The sequence below is a fragment of the Lepidochelys olivacea genome (assembly GCF_965140295.1).
Source record: "Lepidochelys olivacea isolate rLepOli2 genome assembly, chromosome: 5".
NCBI classification, from domain to species: domain Eukaryota; kingdom Metazoa; phylum Chordata; order Testudines; family Cheloniidae; genus Lepidochelys; species Lepidochelys olivacea.
In genome coordinates, this window is record NC_140415.1 from 311,797 (window position 1) to 330,664 (window position 18,868).

An 18,868-nucleotide genomic window follows, 5' to 3' on the forward strand; every position below is an offset into this window, starting at 1 on the left:
GGTTCCTGGGACATTTTTGGATGCGGGTGCGGGGCCAGGGTTGGGCTGTTCCTGGCTTCGGTGCAGGCATTCCAGGGGAGTTGCTGGGTATACCTGGGCTGGGGGGATGGCTGAGGGGTGATCACAGGGGGTGCTGGGAGGCCCCTGGATCATGCGTGTTTGAGTCCCTGTATCTCACCACAGACGGTGGAGTTCCCCCCATGACGCCCGCCCCTGACGGTGCCACAGAGGGAAGCACGGACGAAGCTCCAGGAGCAGGTATCTCTTGCCTCCTGGTGGCTTTTGTTATCCCCTCTGGGGCTGGCTCTGGCTCTGCCCTGTCCGTCTCCCTGCAGCCAGCACAGCTGTGGGGGGCTCCACCTTGTCTGCGCAGAGTCAGAGCCTCTGCTGGGGCTCTGGCCAGAGGCTTCGGGGCTCTGAGGGGCAGCGTGGCCTGACTCTGCTGGTGGCTGGGTGCGGCTGTGGATCTGTGCAGGTTGAGTGCTCCTGAGGGGCAGGGGCTCGGGACTATCTCAGTGGCTGGCTGTGGGGGATGGATGGCTCTGCTCCGGGGGGGGGGGAGGGATGGGGCGGGGTGCTTGCTGGAAGGAGGGGTGTGGGGTGGTCTCAGTGGCTGGCTGTGGGGGATGGATGGCTCTGCTCGGGGGGGGGGGATGGGGTGGGGTGCTTGCTGGAGGGAGGGGCGTGGGGTGGTCTCAGTGGCTGGCTGTGGGGGATGGGCTCTGCTGTACTAGGTATTGCCAGGGGTCTTTTTGGAGGGTGGGGGGATGGGAGTGTCAGTAGCTAGTTTGTCCCCTGTATCTCAGACTCTTGCTGGCTGGGGTGTTTTGTTTCTTTTAAACACCGTATGGGGGGGTGGAGGGAGAGAGATAGGCCATGAAGGGCCTTGAAAGGGAAGCAAGGAAGCAAATGTTGGATATGCTAGAGCCGTGGTTCTCAGCCAGGGGTCCGGGGCCCCCTGGGGGGCTGCGAACAGGTTTCAGGGGGGCCGCCAAGCAGGGTCAGCGTTAGACTTGCTGGGGCCCAGGGCAGAAAGCCGAAGTCCCACTGCATGGGGCTGAAGCCCACAGCCCTGAGCCCCGCCACTCGGGGCTGACCCTGAAGCTTCAGTAATGTAGCTTTGCAGGGGCCCCTGTGGCGGGGGGCCCCAGGCAAGTGCCCGGCCTGCTCCCCCCTAACGTCGACCCTGGCTTTTATGTGCAGAAAACCAGCTGCTGTGGCACAGGGGGGCCGTGGAGTTTTTACAGCATGTTGCGGGGGGGTGAGAACCCCTGTGCTAGAGAAGAGGGTGGCAGGGGAGGGATCTGTGGCCAGAGCGACAGGCTAGGAAATTAGCTTTGCAACAGCATTCCCCATGCATATGAGACACGCGTCAAGACTGGCGCAGTAATGGAGACATGAGCTGACGTGTTCTAGCTTGTGATTGGATACAAAAGGTCGTATCTTAGTGATGTTATGCAAAAAAAGCTCCAAGACTCAGGCTCAATCTGGATGTGAGGAACTAGAGAGTGCTCCATGTCAATGATGACACCCCAGTTCCAGGCCTGAGTGACGAGCAGGGTTCTGTTGTTGTCCACTGTGGTCAGGAAAGGAGGTAGTGGACTTGTGTTTTGCGGGAGATTAAGAGCTCTGGTTTAGCCATGTTGCACTTGAGCTCACGGTGAGACTTCCAGGAGGCAATGTCAGCAAGAGAGGCTGAGATGTTAGTGTTCTACAGAATGAGACTGGTCTGTGAATCACCATCATAGAGCTGGTATTGTGTTTGCAGATGAAATTACTCAGTGCTAGGTGTAGCGGGAGACGAGCCGGGGCCCAAGGCCAGAGCCCTGAGGAACCCCCCAGACAGCTGAAGTGGGACTGAGGGGGAAGTTCAGAAGGACTCCTTGTAGGAGCAATTGGAGAGGTGGGAGGAGACTCAGCGAAGGGCAGTCACACAAGCCAAGGCAGGACAAGACTTCAAGAAGAGCCTGGGCGACTGGGTGGCAGGCAGCTGACAGGTCAAGGCGGATGGGTCTGTGTCGGCTAAGAGGTCATGACAGACTTGGGTGAGTGTGAAGCGCAAGGAACAAGAGCCAGAGTGGAGCGGAACGCCAGCCAGCGAGCGTAAACCTTGTGTCCTGTGGCCTTAGAACTGAAAGGGAACTGAGCTTGTTTGTTATGATGGGAGAAACTAAAGCATGCCTGCCGGCCATGGGAAGGTGTTGTCACAGAGGGGCATGCCCCAGAGACCAGTGAGCGGTTACGGAGAAGGGTAAAGGAGGAAATGAGAGTGGCACAAGGGAGCAGATGGTCCTGGGGATCGAGGAGGCGAGCAGATGAGAAATTTCTGCCTCTGTTCTCAGGGAGAAGGCGGCGAGAGCTGTAGGAGGCAAAGGGAAGGCAAGCCGAGAGGGGGAAGGTCACATTATAGTTTGTCAATCTGCTCTTGGAAGGAATTGCCGCATTCCTTTGTGGAGAGAGCAGCGGAGGCAGGAGGAGCAGAGGGTTTGAGGAGTGACTCAAATGTGGCAAAAAGAGGGCTGGGACTGTGGGGGTGCGACTCAGGTAAGGTGGAGACGTAGCGTCATTTAGCAAGGCTGCTGGCAGAGCTGAAAGAGGCGAGAACATAAGAAGGGCCCTACTGGGTCAGACCCAAGGTCCATCCAGCCCAGGATCCTGCCTGCTGACAGTGGCCAATGCCAGGTACCCCAGAGGGAGCGAACAGAACAAGGAATCACCAAGTGACCCATCCCCTGTCGCCCATTCCCAGCGTCTGGCAAACAGAGGCTAGGGACACCATCCCTGCCCATCCTGGCTCATAGCCATTGATGGACCTATCCTCCATGAACTTATCTAGTTCTTTTTTGAACCCTGTTATAGTCTTGGCCTTCACAACATCCTCTGGCAAGGAGTTCCACAGGTTGACTGTGCGCTGAGTGATGAAATACTTCCTTTTATTTGTTTTAAATCTGCTGCCCATTCATTTAATTTGGTGACCCCTAGTTCTTGTGTTATGAGAAGTATTAAACAACACTTCCTTATCTACTTTCTCTACACCAGTCATGATTTTATAAACCTCAATCATAGCTCCCCTTAGCTGTCTCTTTTCCAAGCTGAAAAGTCCCAGTCTTATTAATCTCTCCTCATATGGAAGCCGTTCCATACGCTGAATCATTTTTATTGCTCTTTTCTGAACCTTTTCCAAGTCCAATATAACTTTTTTGAGATGGGGTGACCACATCTGCACGCAGTATTCAAGATGTGGGCGTACCATGGATTTATATACAGGCAACTTGATATTTTCTGTCCTATTATCGATCCCTTTCTTAATTATTGCCAGCATTCTGTTTGACGGCCGCTGCACATTGAGTGGATGTTTTCAGAGACCTATCCACAATGACTCCAAGATCTCTTTCTTGAGTGGTAACAGCTAATTTAGACCCCCATCATTGTATATGTATAGTTGGGATGATGTTTTCCAAAGTGCATTACTTTGCATTTATCAACATTAAATTTCATCTGCCATTTTGTTCCCAGTCACTCAGTTTTGAGAGACCCTTTTGTAGCTAAAAGAAAAGGAGTACTTGTGGCACCTTAGAGACTAACCAATTTATTTGAGCATAAGCTTTCGTGAGCTACAGCTCACTTCATCGGATGCATACCGTGGAAACTGCAGCAGACTTTATATATACACAGAGAATATGAAACAATACCTCCTCCCACCCCACTGTCCTGCTGGTAATAGCTTATCTAAAGTGATCATCAGGTGGGCCATTTCCAGCACAAATCCAGGTTTTCTCACCCTCCACCCCCTCACACAAATTCACTCTCCTGCTGGTGATAGCCCATCCAAAGTGACAACTCTTTACACAATGTGCATGACAATCAAGTTGGGCTATTTCCTGCACAAATCCAGGCTACCAGCACTCCCAGCTACCTTCCAGACACCACTGACTTCCTGAGGAAACTTCAATCCACCGGTGATCTTCCTGATAACACCATCCTGGCCACTGTGGAGGTAGAAGCCCTCTACACCAACATTCCACACAAAGATGGACTACAAGCCGTCAAGAACACTATCCCCGATAATGTCACGGCTAACCTGGTGGCTGAACTTTGTGACTTTGTCCTTACCCATAACTATTTTACATTTGGGGACAATGTATACCTTCAGATCAGCGGCACTGCTATGGGTACCCACATGGCCCCACAGCATGCCAACATTTTTATGGCTGATTTAGAACAACGCTTCCTCAGCTCTCGTCCCCTAAAGCCCCTACTCTACTTGCGCTATATTGATGACATCTTCATCATCTGGACCCATGGAAAAGAAGCCCTTAAGGAATTCCAGCATGATTTCAACAATTTCCATCCCACCACCAACCTCAGCCTGGTCCAGTCCACACAAGAGATCCACTTCCTGAACACTACAGTGCTAATAAACAATGGTCACATAAACACCACCCTATACCGGAAACCTACTGACCGCTATTCCTACCTGCATGCCTCCAGCTTTCACCCTGACCACACCACACGATCCATCGTCTACAGCCAAGCTCTGCGATACAACCGCATTTGCTCCAACCCTTCAGACAGAGACAAACACCTACAAGATCTCTGTCAAGCTTTCTTACAACTACAATACCCACCTGCGGAAGTAAAGAAACAGATTGATAGAGCCAGAAGAGTTCCCAGAAGTTACCTACTACAGGACAGGCCTAACAAAGAAAATAACAGAACGCCACTAGCCGTCACCTTCAGCCCCCAACTAAAACCCCTCCAACGCATTATTAAGGATCTACAACCTATCCTAAAGGATGACCCAGCACTCTCACAAATCTTGGGAGACAGGCCAGTCCTTGCCTACAGACAGCCCCGCAACCTGAAGCAAATACTCACCAACAACCACATACCACACAACAGAACTACTAACCCAGGAATTTATCCTTGCAACAAAGCCCGTTGCCAGCTGTGTCCACATATCTATTCAGGGGACACCATCTCAGGGCCTAATCACATCAGCCACACTATCAGAGGCTCGTTCACCTGCACATCCACCAATGTGATATATGCCATCATGTGCCAGCAATGCCCCTGTGCCATGTACATTGGTCAAACTGGACAGTCTCTACGTAAAAGAATAAATGGACACAAATCAGATGTCAAGAATTATAACATTCATAAACCAGTCGGAGAACACTTCAATCTCTCTGGTCACGCAATCACAGACATGAAGGTCGCTATCTTAAAACAAAAAAACTTCAAATCCAGACTCCAGCGAGAAACTGCTGAATTGGAATTCATTTGCAAATTGGATACTATTAATTTAGGCTTAAATAGAGACTGGGAGTGGCTAAGTCATTATGCAAGGTAGCCTGTGTCCTCTTGTTTTTTCCTACCCCCCCGCCAGATGTTCTGGTTTAACTTGGATTTAAACTTGGAGAGTGGTCAGTTTGGATGAGCTATTACCAGCAGGAGAGTGAGTTTGTGTGTGTATGGGGGTGGGGGGGATGTGAGAAAACCTGGATTTGTGCAGGAAATAGCCCAACTTGATTGTCATGCACATTGTGTAAAGAGTTGTCACTTTGGATGGGCTATCACCAGCAGGAGAGTGAATTTGTGTGGGGGGGTGGAGGGTGAGAAAACCTGGATTTGTGCTGGAAATGGCCCACCTGATGATCACTTTAGATAAGCTATTACCAGCAGGACAGTGGGGTGGGAGGAGGTATTGTTTCATATTCTCTGTGTATATATAAAGTCTGCTGCAGTTTCCACGGTATGCATCCGATGAAGTGAGCTGTAGCTCACGAAAGCTTATGCTCAAATAAATTGGTTAGTCTCTAAGGTGCCACAAGTACTCCCTTTCTTTTTGCGAATACAGACTAACACGGCTGTTACTCTGAAACCTTTTGTAGCTCTTTGCAATCTGCCTGGGTCTTAACTATCTTTAGTAGTTTTGTATCAGATTTGTAATGGCCTGCCTCGCTTGGATGCTTAGAGTATTTCTGGATTTCCAGGGCTCCATGATGGAGTTTTAGGCTATTCCTTGATTCAGAGCGAGGGTTGCGGGTGGCCCTTGGCTGGAAAAGCCCCTCCCCCCCAGACTGTGCATGTTCGAGTCCCCTGTAAGCTCATCCCAGATGGCAGCGATCCTCCTGTGACTCCTGCCCCTGAGGATGCTGCAGGGAGAAGCACGGACAAAGCACCCGAAGAAGGTACTGCTCCCTTTGGTGGCTAGAACTGGTTCTTCCATCTCTGTGCTTCCTACCTGCTTGCAGCCAGCACAGCTGCTGGGAAGGGCTCTCCTTGGGCCAGTCGGAGTCGGAGCCTCTGCTGGGGTTCTGGGCTTGATGGGCTTTGGTGCTGGGATTGTCTTGTGTTGGGGTTTGGCTGGAGGGCCGTCCTAGTCTGGGCTCTGGTGGTGGTTGGGGAATCATAGAATCATAGAATATCAGGGTTGGAAGGGACCTCAGGAGGCCATCTAGTCCAACCCCCTGCTCAGAGCAGGACCGATCCCCAATTAAATCATCCCAGCCAGGGCTTTGTCAAGCCTGACCTTAAAAACTTCTAAGGAAGGAGATTCCACCACCTCCCTAGGTAACGCATTCCAGTGCTTCACCACCCTTCTAGTGAAAAAGTTTTTCCTAATATCCAACCTAAATCTCCCCCACTGCAACTTGAGACCATTACTCCTTGTTCTGTCATCTGCTACCACTGAGAATAGTCTAGATCCATCCTCTTTGGAACCCCCTTTCAGGTAGTTGAAAGCAGCTATGAAATCCCCCCTCATTCTTCTCTTCCGTAGACTAAACATCCCCAGTTCCCTCAGCCTCTCCTCATAAGTCATGTGTTCCAGTCCCCTAATCACTTTTGTTGCCCTCCGCTGGACTCTTCCCAATTTTTCCACATCCTTCCAATAGTGTGGGGCTCAAAACTGGACACAGTACTCCAGATGAGGCCTCACCAGTGTCGAATAGAGGGGAACGATCACGTCCCTCGATCTGCTGGCAATGCCCCTACTTATACATCCCAAAATGCCATTGGCCTTCTTGGCAACAAGGGCACACTGTTGACTCCTATCCAGCTTCTCGTCCACTGTCACCCCTAGGTCCTTCTCTGCAGAACTGCTGCCGAGCCATTCGGTCCCTAGTCTGTAGCAGTGCATTGGATTCTTCCGTCCTAAGTGTAGGACTCTGCACTTGTCCTTGTTGAACCTCATCAGATTCCTTTTGGCCCAATCCTCCAATTTTTCTAGGTCCCTCTGTATCCTATCCCTACCCTCCAGCGTATCTACCACTCCTCCCAGTTTAGACTCTTCCCCCTCATGTTTTTCTCCCAGGGGATCCTGCCCATCAGTTCCCTGAGGGAGTCAAAGTCTGCTTTTCTGAAGTCCAGGGTCCGTATTCTGCTGCTTTCTTTTCTTCCTTGTGTCAGGATCCTGAACTCGACCATCTCATGGTCACTGCCTCCCAGGTTCCCATCCACTTTTGCTTCCCCTACTAATTCTTCCCGGTTTGTGAGCAGCAGGTCAAGAAGAGCTCTGCCCCTAGTTGGTTCCTCCAGCACTTGCACCAGGAAATTGTCCCCTTCACTTTCCAAAAACTTCCTGGATTGTCTGTGCACCGCTGTATTGCTCTCCCAGCAGATATCAGGGTGATTGAAGTCTCCCATGAGAACCAGGGCGTGCGATCTAGTAACTTCTGCAAGTTGCCGAAAGAAAGCCTCGTCCACCTCATCCCCCTGATCCGGTGGTCTATAGCAGACTCCCACCACAACATTACCCATGTTGCTCACACTTCTAAACTTAATCCAGAGACTCTCAGGTTTTTCTGCAGTTTCATACTTGAGCTCTGAGCAGTCATACTGATCCCTTACATACAGTGCAACTCCCCCACCTTTTCTGCCCTGCCTGTCCTTCCTGAACAGTTTATATCCATCCATGACAGTACTCCAGTCATGTGAGTTATCCCACCAAGTCTCTGTTATTCCAATCACATCAAAATTCCTTGACTGTGCCAGGACTTCCAGTTCTCCCTGCTTGTTTCCCAGGCTTCGTGCATTTGTGTATAGGCACTTGAAATAACTCGCTGATCGCCCCTCTTTCTCAGTATGAGGCAGGAGCCCTCCCCTCTCACGCGCTCCTGCTCGTGCTTCCTCCCAGTATCCCTCTTCCCCACCTACCTCAGGGCTTTGGTCTCCTTCCCCTGGTGAACCTAGTTTAAAGCCCTCCTCACTAGGTTAGCCAGCCTGCTCGTGAAGATGCTCTTCCCTCTCTTCATTAGGTGGAGCCCGTCTCTGCCTAGCACTCCTCCTTCTTGGAACACCATCCCATGCTCAAAGAATCCAAAGCCTTCTCTCTGACACCACCTGCGTAGCCATTCGTTGACTTCCACGATTCGACGATCCCTACCCCGGCCTTTTCCTTCCACGGGGAGGATGGACGAGAAGACCACTTGTGCCTCAAACTTCTTTATCCTCCTTCCCAGAGCCACGTAGTCCGCAGTGATCCGCTCAAGGTCATTCTTGGCAGTATCATTGGTGCCCACGTGGAGAAGCAGGAAGGGGTAGCGATCCGAGGGCTTGATGAGTCTCGGCAGTCTCTCCGTCACATCACGAATCTTAGCCCCTGGCAAGCAGCAGACTTCTCAGTTTTCCCGGTCAGGGCAGCAGATAGATGACTCAGTCCCCCTGAAGAGAGAATCCCCAATCACCACCACCCGCCTCCTTCTCTTGGGAGCGGTAGTCGTGGAACCCCCAACCCTAGGACAGTGCATCTCATGTGGGTTGTGTGTGGAGGTCTCTCCCGTGCTGGAAGGGCCCTGGGCTCTGGCAACGGCTAGTGGGGGGGAATGGGACAGTTTCTCTGGAGTGGGAGGGGCTCTAGGTACATGGGCACTAGAAGAATAAACAACATTCACACTTTGTCCATGAAGCACTTTCAGGCTGTTTGGGCTTTCTGGGCTCTGGGCACTTCCCCTGCACACACCCTGAGTTCCAGTGCCGGGTGCCACACACTTGAACGCCTGGTCTTGGCCTTCAAGGCCCTTTATCACTTGAAGGACTCAGTGATTATGGCAGATGTACACTGGCACAGGAGTGCCCAGCCTGATGGTAACAAAACCTGGTCCTTGCCTGCCGGGGGGGTTCTATTACCTCTGCATATGGCATTGCTGAACACTGTGTCCTGCTCCGGAGGCCGCACTTCAAAGGGAATGTTGAAAAATAGGAAAAGGTTCAGGACAGAGTGGTGAGTGTTCAAGATTTGGAAAAGCTGCTTTGGAATGGAGACTAAATAAACTCCATCTATTTAGTTTAGCCACAAGAAGGCTAAGAGGTGACTGATCACATTCTACAATTACCTCCATAGGGAAGAGATGTCTGCTAACAAAGCGTGCTTAATTCTACCAGACAAAGGCAGAACAAGCTCCAATGGCTATCAGCTGCAGCTAGACAAATTCAGACTAGAAATAAGGCACAAATATTTAGCAGTGAGAGTGATTGTGCCACTATTTAATGGTGTGTGACTGTTTGAAAAGGTTAAATAGAATGACCTAGGTAACTACAGGTTTGTCAGGCTGATGTTGTTCCTGGACAAAATAATGGGACAGCTGATATAGGACTTGATTAATAAAGAATTAAAGGGGGTGGGTGTAATATAATTAATGCCAACCAAAATGCGTTTATGGAAAATAGATCTTGTCAAATAAATGTGCTATTTTTTGATGAGATTACATCAAAGGTAAGTACTGATGATGCAATAGCCAGACTTCTGTATGGGATTTGACTTGGTACCAGAGGACATTTTGATTAAGAAATTAGAATGATATACAGTTAATATGGCACACAGCTGGATTAAAAACTGGTTAACTTTTAGATCTCAAAATGTAATTGGGAATCATCAAACAGGTGGGTTGTCAGTGGGGTCCTACAGTCATCAGTTCCTGGCCTTATGTTATTTAACATTTTTATCAGTTACCTAGAAGAAAATGTAAAATCATCACTGATAAAGTTTGACACAAAAATTGGTGGGGCAGTGGTAAATAGTGAGGAGCACAGGTCACTGACACAGGGATCGGGATTGCTTGGAACCTGGGCGCAAGCAAACAGTATGTGTTTTAATATAGCCAATGTAAACGTATACATCTAGCAACAGAAAAATATAGGCGCAAAGACTGCAGTCTGTACATACGGGACAGGGGCCTCAATCCTGGGAAGCAGTGACTCTGGAAAAGCCTTGGGGTTGTGGTGGATAATCAGTATTTCCCAAGCTGTGTTGCTAGCTGGGTTTTGGCACAGTTTCTGTATGGATGTCCAGCATCCTGTGTGGGCAGCGGGAGTCTCTCAGGAAAGGAGGAAGGGGGCTCTGTGCTCTGTCAGAGGCTAGATTGGTGATGGTCATGGCCAAAGGACTGTCGACCTCCCCTCGCTCCCCCAAGGCAGGGGCGGGGCCGAGGGTCTCCCAGTGCAATTCTGTGTGTGATGGGGGCATTGTTGAGGGTGAGAGACGCTGCTGGTTGGGCTCTGGGTTTTCCTGAACTGGAAATTGGTGGGGTGCGGTTAACAAAGCACCGGAGACCCAGGAAGAAATGGAGCAGAGGCCAAGCCCCGGGAGCAGCTGAGCCATGCTGAAGGACTGACTAGCTGGGTTTAGAGCAGCTGCATTGCTCTGGCTGGTTCGGTGCAGAGTGGGCGAGTGTCCCTGTTGGAGGGGGAGGGGCAACCATGGGGGGCAGGCATTCGCAGCTCTGCTGGGGGGCAGGGACTCTTCAAAGTTGTTTTACCAAAACCAAATAAAAGGGGGCAGAGGGGCTGTGATGGGAGACGCCTGCCCATTGCTGCAGTCAGCCCCCTTCTCTCTCTCTCACCGCCCTCCCCCACGGCCTGCTCACCATGTTGCATCTGTTGCAGGTGCTGGCTGCCCACCATGCGGAGGTAAGAGCTGGGCCCAGGCCCCACGCCCCAAGGATGGGGCAGAGGTGAAAGAATTGGCAGGCATCCCCTTAACACCAGCTTGTCGTGGGAGGGCACCAGGGTTAGCCGCCAGGCCAGGGCAGTACCAGTATGGGGGGGTGGTACCTGCTTCCTTAAGGCACACCATGGTGGGAGGGGTTGGGGGAGTGGGAAATGTGTCCACGGGGTGACACGAGTTTACATTTGGGGGGGGGGAGTTGGCTGTGTGCCAGGAAAGAGCCTGGCACTGCACATGGGGGTGGGGGGTACACACACAGATTGGGTGGGTAGGTGCAGATTTCAGTGACCACATGCTGGGATGTGTGTGTGTGGGGGTCAATGTTCCCTCTAATTTCTGACAGGCTGTATGCACAAAAAATGTCTTATGTGCAAATTGTTGTGCTTCTGTGCAAATGTTTGTGTGCACGGTGTCTTGCTGTGTGCACGGGGTTTAGTATCTGTGCGCGCGTGCACCCATGCACAGCTTAGAGCGAACGGGGGGGAGTGGGGGGCTGCACACTGGGCTAGAATGGGGATGGGACAAGGCTGCACACTGGGCTCGGATGGGGGGCAGGCTTGGTGGCTGCGTGCTGGGATGTGGGGATGCAATGGCGGGACAGTGGGCTGGGGCACAGGGGGGTTGTACAGGGGGTGGGTGGCTTTGGCACCTGTCCCCGCCCAGCCTCACCTGCTGTCTCTGTGTCCTCCCCCCCACATGTTTCATGTTTAGATTCAGAAAACCAGCTGGGCCTCTCCCTGCAGACAGGTGAGTGCTGCAGGATGGGCTGCCCTGGCCTCCCTGCCAATTCCTTGCCCTAGGGCCACCCAGCTTCTGCTGCCTCAACCTCCTGCCCCGGGCCACCCGGCCTCCCCATCTTCTGTCACCTCCATCCCTTGCCCTGGCTCTCCTGGCCTCTCCCTGCCCCTGTGCTGTGACACCAGCTTCCTCCTCCCCTCCCTGGGAGCAGCGCTTGGCTTGGTCCCACTCTCCCAGGCCTTGAGCTCTCCCTCCCCCTCTGTGTCTGGTACCTCACCCCCCCTTGCTCTCCTGTGTCTGCAGCGGACGTGCTGGCTGGTCTCTTTGGGGTTCTCTTTGCAGTCACGGCTCTGGCCTTCCTCATCTACATCCACAAGCAGCGGAGCCAGAACACAAGGTGAGAGCTGGGAGCCACCGGCATGCTCCACGCCCCGCTGCCTGGATGCGGGAACCACACCCCGACCCTTCTCCCTCCCTCTGTCCTGAACCCCCATTCAATTTACGATTCTCCCTCGCTGCCCCAGCCAAGTTCCCCTTCCCCCCTGTGCCCTACCCTGCAAAGGCTGGGAGAGTCGCAGCTCACCTGGCACAAGCCACTCCTGCGTGTAGGGAGAGAGTGCCCAGAGGCTGGGGGGGGGGGGGGTGTGAGTGGGGAGAACCTGCCCCATGACACAGAAGGGGGGGCTGCCAGGGAGTTGCAGGCGATCGGTCCTTTCTCAGCTCATTCCAGGGCTCCCTGACGCCCCAGTGTTCTCCCTTCCCTGCAGGCCGGACTCTCACCCCAAGCCCAACGTCATCTACACAGCAGCCACCACAGATGAGAATGCGGTGTAGGCAGGGCTCCTGCTGCCCAGCGAGGGCCTCTGGCACACGGAAGGAGACCAGCACACGCACCCTTGGGCTCTGCTGGCTGGACCCTGCCACTCACAGCCAGCCAAGCACGCCCTCCCTCCCCACCAAGTGGCCAGAGCAGCAGGGGCCCCTTCTCTGGGGCCTTCACTCCTTGAGGCCCGGTTACCTGCACTGAGGCTCAGCAGAGACTGAGGGGAAAAACTCTGCCCCTTTCACAGATACTTTTTTTAAAGATACAATAAAATCAATGAAATAGAAACCTATTGCTATGCCAGCCCTGCCTCTGCTGCAGGAGCTCCTCTGCTGTGGGATCGCCCCAGGCAGATACACCAGGCCAGGGCTAGGAAGCACCCCTGTGTGGGACCAGCTGCCCTCAGCAGCACAGTGGATGGCTCCAGCTAGAGCAGCCAGGAAGCCCCAGAAAAGGATGCTGCAGCTGGGCTTTGCCTTCCTGAGCACTCATGTAGCTACTCTGGCCCACACCCCCGCCAGTGGATTCATTCTTAGTGCACCTTGGGCTGAGCAGCAGGAGAAGTCATTGCCATGGGGCCTGTCACAGGTGGGAGGGGGGGGTCCCATGGCCTCTGGCCTGCCCCCAGGGGCTCAGCAGCCAGACACCCTGCATGCAGCAGTAGAGGCTAGACAGCTACTGCCCAGCTTCCTGTGACCCTCCAGCGGGGTTCGTTACTGTGCCAGCCTGGAGCCCAGCATCCACCTGGCAGCATCCAACCAGCGCCCCACTCACCCACTCGATGCCGGTGCCACGTGCCGTGGTACTGGCAGACGCCTAGTGGCCATGTGGAGTCCCTGCACCATTTCTGTAAAACAAGGACACACAATCCCCTCCCAAGGACAGTGGCAGTGTGGTCCAGTGCATACAGCACTGGACCAAGGCTCAGAACAGCTGGGTTCTGTTCCAGGTTGCCCCACTGGCCTGTTGGGTGACCGTACACAAGTCAATTCCATGCCTGTGCCTTGGTTTCCCCAGCTGTAAAACAAGGATAATGACCCTGCCCCTACACGTGAAATGTTGCATACAAGCTGGGTATCACCCCAACTTCCCACTCCCAGCATGGCAGATGCACCGCATGCGCAGGACCCATCCCATCCCCCACAGCCACACACAAATTCTCTGAGGCTGGTATTTCTCTTTATTGATATAAAAGCCCATTACAAACTCAGTCAGTCTTGGCTCTCTGCCCTGGTGCCTCTGCATGGCTTCCGGGTCCCTGCTCCCAGTTCCACCTCACATCCCCAGGGCTGGTGCCAGCTCGGGCACCTCATATCCACCCCCACCAGAGACATGGGCAGGGTCACTGATCCCGCCCCGGATAAACCTTTGCCACCGCCCCTCCTCCCAGCATGTCTGCACAAGGCATGCAGCTACCAGCTGCACTGTGCCAGCATCACCTGCCCATCCCCTTCCCGCACCAGCATCAGCCCTTTGGCACCACTCATCCCCTCTCCATGCCAGTGCTGGGCAGCCAGTCAGCCTCACCCTTTGCCACCCACCTGTTCTGCATTTCCCATTGAATGCCACCCACCATCCTTCTCAGGCCAGTACCTGGCAGTCTGTCCCATACCAGCAGCCAGGCACTTGGGGCCAGGGCTGGGAATTCAGCCCCCTGGTACAGCCACTCCTGGGCAAGGGGAAAGGACGTTGCAGCTCCTTAGTGCCTAGCCTCCCCGGCTCGGCGCTTTGATGTATCCAGGCAAATTGCTGACCAGATCACAGACTTCCTGGGGCTGAGAAGGACTCTCCCTGTATGTGGCAGAAAGAGCCCACCACACACACTGCTTGTGGACCAGGTACAGTGAGTTCTGGAGAACCCCTCACACCATGTTGAACCATGGGTCTTTCAAGGGTGGGCTAAACCAGTCCAGGTCCACAGCATGAAGGGACAGGGGTTGGTAGGACAGGGTGAGCAGCCCTCAGCTATCAGACATTCTGATGGCTACTCCCTGGCTGCAGGAGCCCCCGGACACCTGCCTCCAGCAGGGACTGATCGGGGGACTCCCATTCCAGAAGAGAGAAATGATATTGCAGAGAAGGGAACTGTAGGTCCCAGCTGACAGCACCAGAGGGAGGGCAGGGCAGGCAGAGAGCAGCTGAGGGGAGAGCTCCTGATGGACCCTCAGGATCCTGGCTGGGGGCTTGTCTCGCTCTGCTGCCCTGTGGAGAAGCAAAGGCAAGGGGGTGAGTTCAGGCACCCAGCTCACAGGGTTCCAGAGTAGGTCATTTCCTGCCCCATTCTCACAGAAAAGGGGCAGCACCCTGATGAACAGCCCCAGATTGGGGTGTTTCCCCACCTGCTAGTGCTAGGAAAGAGTTAATGTCACTGCTGAAGGGGCTCAGATCAGGGCATTCCCCCTGCCCCAAAGCAGGCCATGTCCTCCCCCAATACTGGGGTAGCCCCTCCCAGCATTCCCCTCAGAGGCATGGCCTCGGCAGGGCTCCTGCTCTGGATGTGGGGCTGGAGCGGGTACTCACCCCGCAGGGACCGGAGCAGGTTCCGAGTGCAGCCTCCTGACAGGATGTAGGCCCATGCCGCCGTGGCAAACATCAGCAGGTAGGAGGGGATGAGGCTGCCCACGTACAGGGGGTTCCAAAACGTCTGGGAGGAGAGCAGCAAACAGGATGAGAGCAGCGGAGGAGCCGGGGGAGCCCCAGAGGTAGCTGGCTCAGGCCCCCTCGATGCTCTGATCTCCTTCCCTGACACTCCTTGCTCCGCACCTGGCTGGGGCACGGTGCTCTGAGGGATATGGGGCTGGTGTGCCCAGGGCACCGGGCTGTCTCGCTGGTCTGCAGCAGGACGGCACTGCCCCATGGAGCTAGTGGGTCCTGCAGACTCCTCTGGAGCATTTGGAGTTTGAGGTTCAGGGGTGCTGCATCTCTCACTCACAGGCTTTAGTACCTGGAGGCTGCCTCTGTCTGTTCACACTCATGCAGGTCTCACAGGTGACTCCCTGGAGCAATGGTCATGGGGGAACACCCAGTTCTCCTGGGGGCAGGGACTGTCTTTCTGCATGCAGCACCCATCCTGACAGGGCCCACATCCTGAGGGGGCCCTCACACACCTACCAGATAGTAATTCCTGGCCCAGAACCACCCACCCAGTTCCCTGCAGCACTCAGGCAGCGGTGACCCAGTGGTGTGGGAGCAGCCTGCCCAGCCGCCCACATCTTCGGTTTGCCCTGCCCACGCTTACCGATCCTGACACAATGAGGTGAGTGAGGATGACAGCTGCCATCTCCCACCAGTGCTGGGTCTCACAGCCGTGGAAGAAGAGGATTCCCCAGAAGGTGTGAAGGAAAATCATCACCATGGTCATGAAGGCTGTGAGGAGGAGCATAGATGGTCACAGCTAGGCTGGCAAGGCTGTCCACCAAGCAGAGCCCCGGGCAGAGTCAGGGCCTAGTGGGGTGGGGCACTCCTCACCCTCTGTTGATGGGAACTGGCTTTACCTGAGGGGCAGCGTAGGGCACTGATGTGGAGAGCCGTGCTGGTGAGGGGATGGGTGGGGTGCGAGCAGGATGTCCGTGATGGGGGCGGCAGTGGGCAGGCAGTTTGAGGGGCTGTGGTAGTGGGGTGCCTTAAGGAGGAGGCAGTGATGAGGGGCAGCGTGGGTGAGAAAAGGGTCGATGGTGGTGTTAGTGGAGACATGGCAGGAGTGGGGGAGCAGACTAGGGTGAGGAAGGGATGGATTGGGTGCAGTACGGGAGGGGCAGGGGCTGCTACACCTGTTGCTTAACTGAGATCAGGAAGCAAAGCTGCAAACCTCTGTTGTGTGTGTTCCAGTTCCAATTCCAATAGATCTTTTTCGAGATGGGGCAACCACATCTGCAGGTAGTATTCAAGGTGTGGGCGTCCCATGGATTTATATAGCGGCAACATGATATTCTCTTATTATGTGTCTCTTTCCTAACGATTCCCAATATTCTGTTCACTGTTTTGACTGCCACTGCACTTTGAGCGTATGTTTTCAGAGAACTATCCACAGTGACTCCAAGATCTCCTTCTTGAGTGGTAACAGCTAATTTAGACCCCATCATTTTATATGTATAGTTGGGATGATGTTTTCCAATGTGCATTACTTTGCATTTATCAGCATTGAATTTCATCTGCCATTTTGTTGCCCAGTCACCCAGTTTAGTAAGATCCCTTTGTAGCTCTTTGCAGTCTGCTTTGGACTTAACTTTATCTTAAGTAATTTTGCATCATCTGCAAATTTTGCCACCTCACTGTTTATCCCTTTTTCCTGGTCATTTATGAATAAGTTTAATAGGACTGTCCCAGTACAGACCTCTGGAGGACACCACCATTTACGTCTCTCCATTCTGAAAACTGACTATTCCTATCCTTTCCCATCTTTTAACCAGTTACTGATTCCTGAGAGGACCTTCCCTCTTATCCCATGACAGCTTACTTTGCTTAAGAGCCTTTGGTGAGGGACCTTGTCAAAGACTTTCTGAAAATCTGAATATACTATATCCACTGGATCACCTTCATCCACATGCTTGTTGACCCCCTCAAAGAATTGCAGTAGATTGGTGACACAGGATTTCCCTTTACAAAAACCATGTTGACGCTTCTCCAAAAGATCGTGTTCATCTAGGTGTCTTACAATTCTGTTCTTTACTATAGTTTCAACCATTTTGCCCGATACTGGAGTCAGGCTTACCGGCCTGTAATTGAGAGGATCCCCTCCGGAGCCCTTTTTAAAAATACACATCACATTAGCTATCCTCCTGTCATCTGGTACTGAAACTGATGTAAATGATAGGTTACAAACCACAGTTAGTAGTTCTGCAATTTCACATTTGAGTTCCTTCAGAACTCTTGGGTGATACCATCTGGTCCTGGTGACTTATTACTATTTAATTTTTCAATTTGTTCCAAAACCTCCTCTAATGACACCTCAATCTGGGACAGTTCCTCAGATTTCTCACCTAAAAAGAATGGCTCAGGCTTGGGAATCTCCCTCACATCCTCAGCTGTAAAAAGACCAATGCAAAGAATTAATTTAGTTTCTCCGCAATTGTTTTATCATCCTTGAGTGCTCCTTTAGCACCTCGATCATCCAGTGACCCCACTAGTTGTTTAGCAGGCTTCCTGCTTCTGATCTACTTAAAGAATTTTTTGTTATTACTTCTTGAGTGTTTTTGCTAGCTGTTCTTCACATTCTTTTTTGGCCTTCCTAATTATATTTTTACACTTCATTTGCCAGAGGTTATGCTCCTTTCTATTTTCCTCATTAGAATTTAACTTCCACTTTTTAAAGGATGCCTTTTTGCCTCTCACTGCTTCTTTTACTTTGTTGTTTAGCCACTGTGGCACTTTTTTGATTCTCTATGTTTTTTAATTTGGGGTGTACATTTAAGTTGAGCCTCTATTATGGTGTCTTTAAAAAGTTTCCATGCAGCTTGCAGGGATTTCACTTTTGGTGCTGTACCCTTTAATTTGTGTTTAACTAACCTCCTCATTTTTGTGTAGTCCCCCTTTCTGAAATTAAATGCTACAATGTTGGGCCACTGTGGTGTTTTCCCTGCCACAGGGATGTTAAATTTAATTATATGATGGTCACTATTACCAGCTATATTCACCTCGTGGAACAGATCCTGTGCTCCACTTAGGACTAAATCAAGAATGGTCTCTCCTCTGGTGGGTTCCAGGACTAGCTGCTCCAAGAAGCAGCCATTTAAGGTGTCAGAAACTTTATCTCAGTATCCTGTCCTGAGGGGACATGTGCCCAGTCAATATGAGGATAGTGGAAATCTCTATTATTGAGTTATTTATTTTAATAGCCTGTTACAAATATACAGGGAAGGGTAACAACCTTTATGTATTCAGTAATATAACATTTCTCCTGGCCAGAGTTTACCTGTAAGGGGTTAAAAAGCTCAAATAACCTAGTTGGCACCTGACCAATGGTGCTTTCAAATCTGGGGGTGAGGAGGCTTTGTTGTGCTCTTTGTTTGTGTGTTTTTTTAAGGAGAGAAAGAAACTAGCCCCCCCCCAAAAAAAAAAACTCTTAAGAACCTGCCTAAAAAAGCATCCAAAATTACTAAAACAGTAAGTAAAGCCAGAAAAGGCGTCAGATTATTTTTTGTTTTAGCTTGTGAATTTTCCTTTGCTGGAGGGAGGTTTATTCCTGTTTTGGTAACTTTAAAACTAAGCCTAGAGGGGGATTCTCTGTGTCTTAAATCTTTTTATTTTTCCCTGTAAAATTGCCTTCCATCTTGATTTTACAGGGGTGATTCTTTTACTTTTTTTAATAAAATTCTTCTTTTAAAAGCCTAATTGATTTTCAGTGTTCTAAAGACCCAAAG

The 18,868-nt window shown here is 52.0% G+C and overlaps 2 protein-coding genes across 4 annotated transcripts in view; one reads left to right on the forward strand and one right to left on the reverse strand.

The window, feature by feature from the left end:
* Nucleotides 1–12,770, forward strand: part of CA9 (carbonic anhydrase 9) — a 68,814-nt gene extending 56,044 nt beyond the window's left edge. Inside the window, exons 9-13 of one of the 2 annotated variants that reach the window (XM_084629630.1) lie at nucleotides 184–258; nucleotides 10,888–10,911; nucleotides 11,660–11,695; nucleotides 11,990–12,083; nucleotides 12,454–12,770. In XM_084629630.1, the coding sequence (XP_084485756.1) occupies nucleotides 184–258; nucleotides 10,888–10,911; nucleotides 11,660–11,695; nucleotides 11,990–12,083; nucleotides 12,454–12,520 (296 nt within the window). In that variant the 3' untranslated portion in view covers nucleotides 12,521–12,770. The remainder of the gene's footprint in view (nucleotides 1–183; nucleotides 259–10,887; nucleotides 10,912–11,659; nucleotides 11,696–11,989; nucleotides 12,084–12,453) is intronic. The other variant, XM_084629631.1, reaches the window with a different exon arrangement.
* An 896-nt stretch (nucleotides 12,771–13,666) lies between these two features.
* LOC311520448 (gamma-secretase subunit Aph-1b-like) overlaps nucleotides 13,667–18,868 on the reverse strand; it is a 28,690-nt gene continuing 23,488 nt past the window's right edge. Inside the window, exons 5-8 of one of the 2 annotated variants that reach the window (XM_084627898.1) lie at nucleotides 17,489–17,533; nucleotides 15,748–15,875; nucleotides 15,030–15,153; nucleotides 13,667–14,711 (exon numbers count right to left, since the gene is read on the reverse strand). In XM_084627898.1, coding sequence (XP_084484024.1) covers nucleotides 14,674–14,711; nucleotides 15,030–15,153; nucleotides 15,748–15,875; nucleotides 17,489–17,533 — 335 coding nt within the window. In that variant the 3' untranslated portion in view covers nucleotides 13,667–14,673. The remainder of the gene's footprint in view (nucleotides 14,712–15,029; nucleotides 15,154–15,747; nucleotides 15,876–17,488; nucleotides 17,534–18,868) is intronic. The other variant, XM_084627899.1, reaches the window with a different exon arrangement.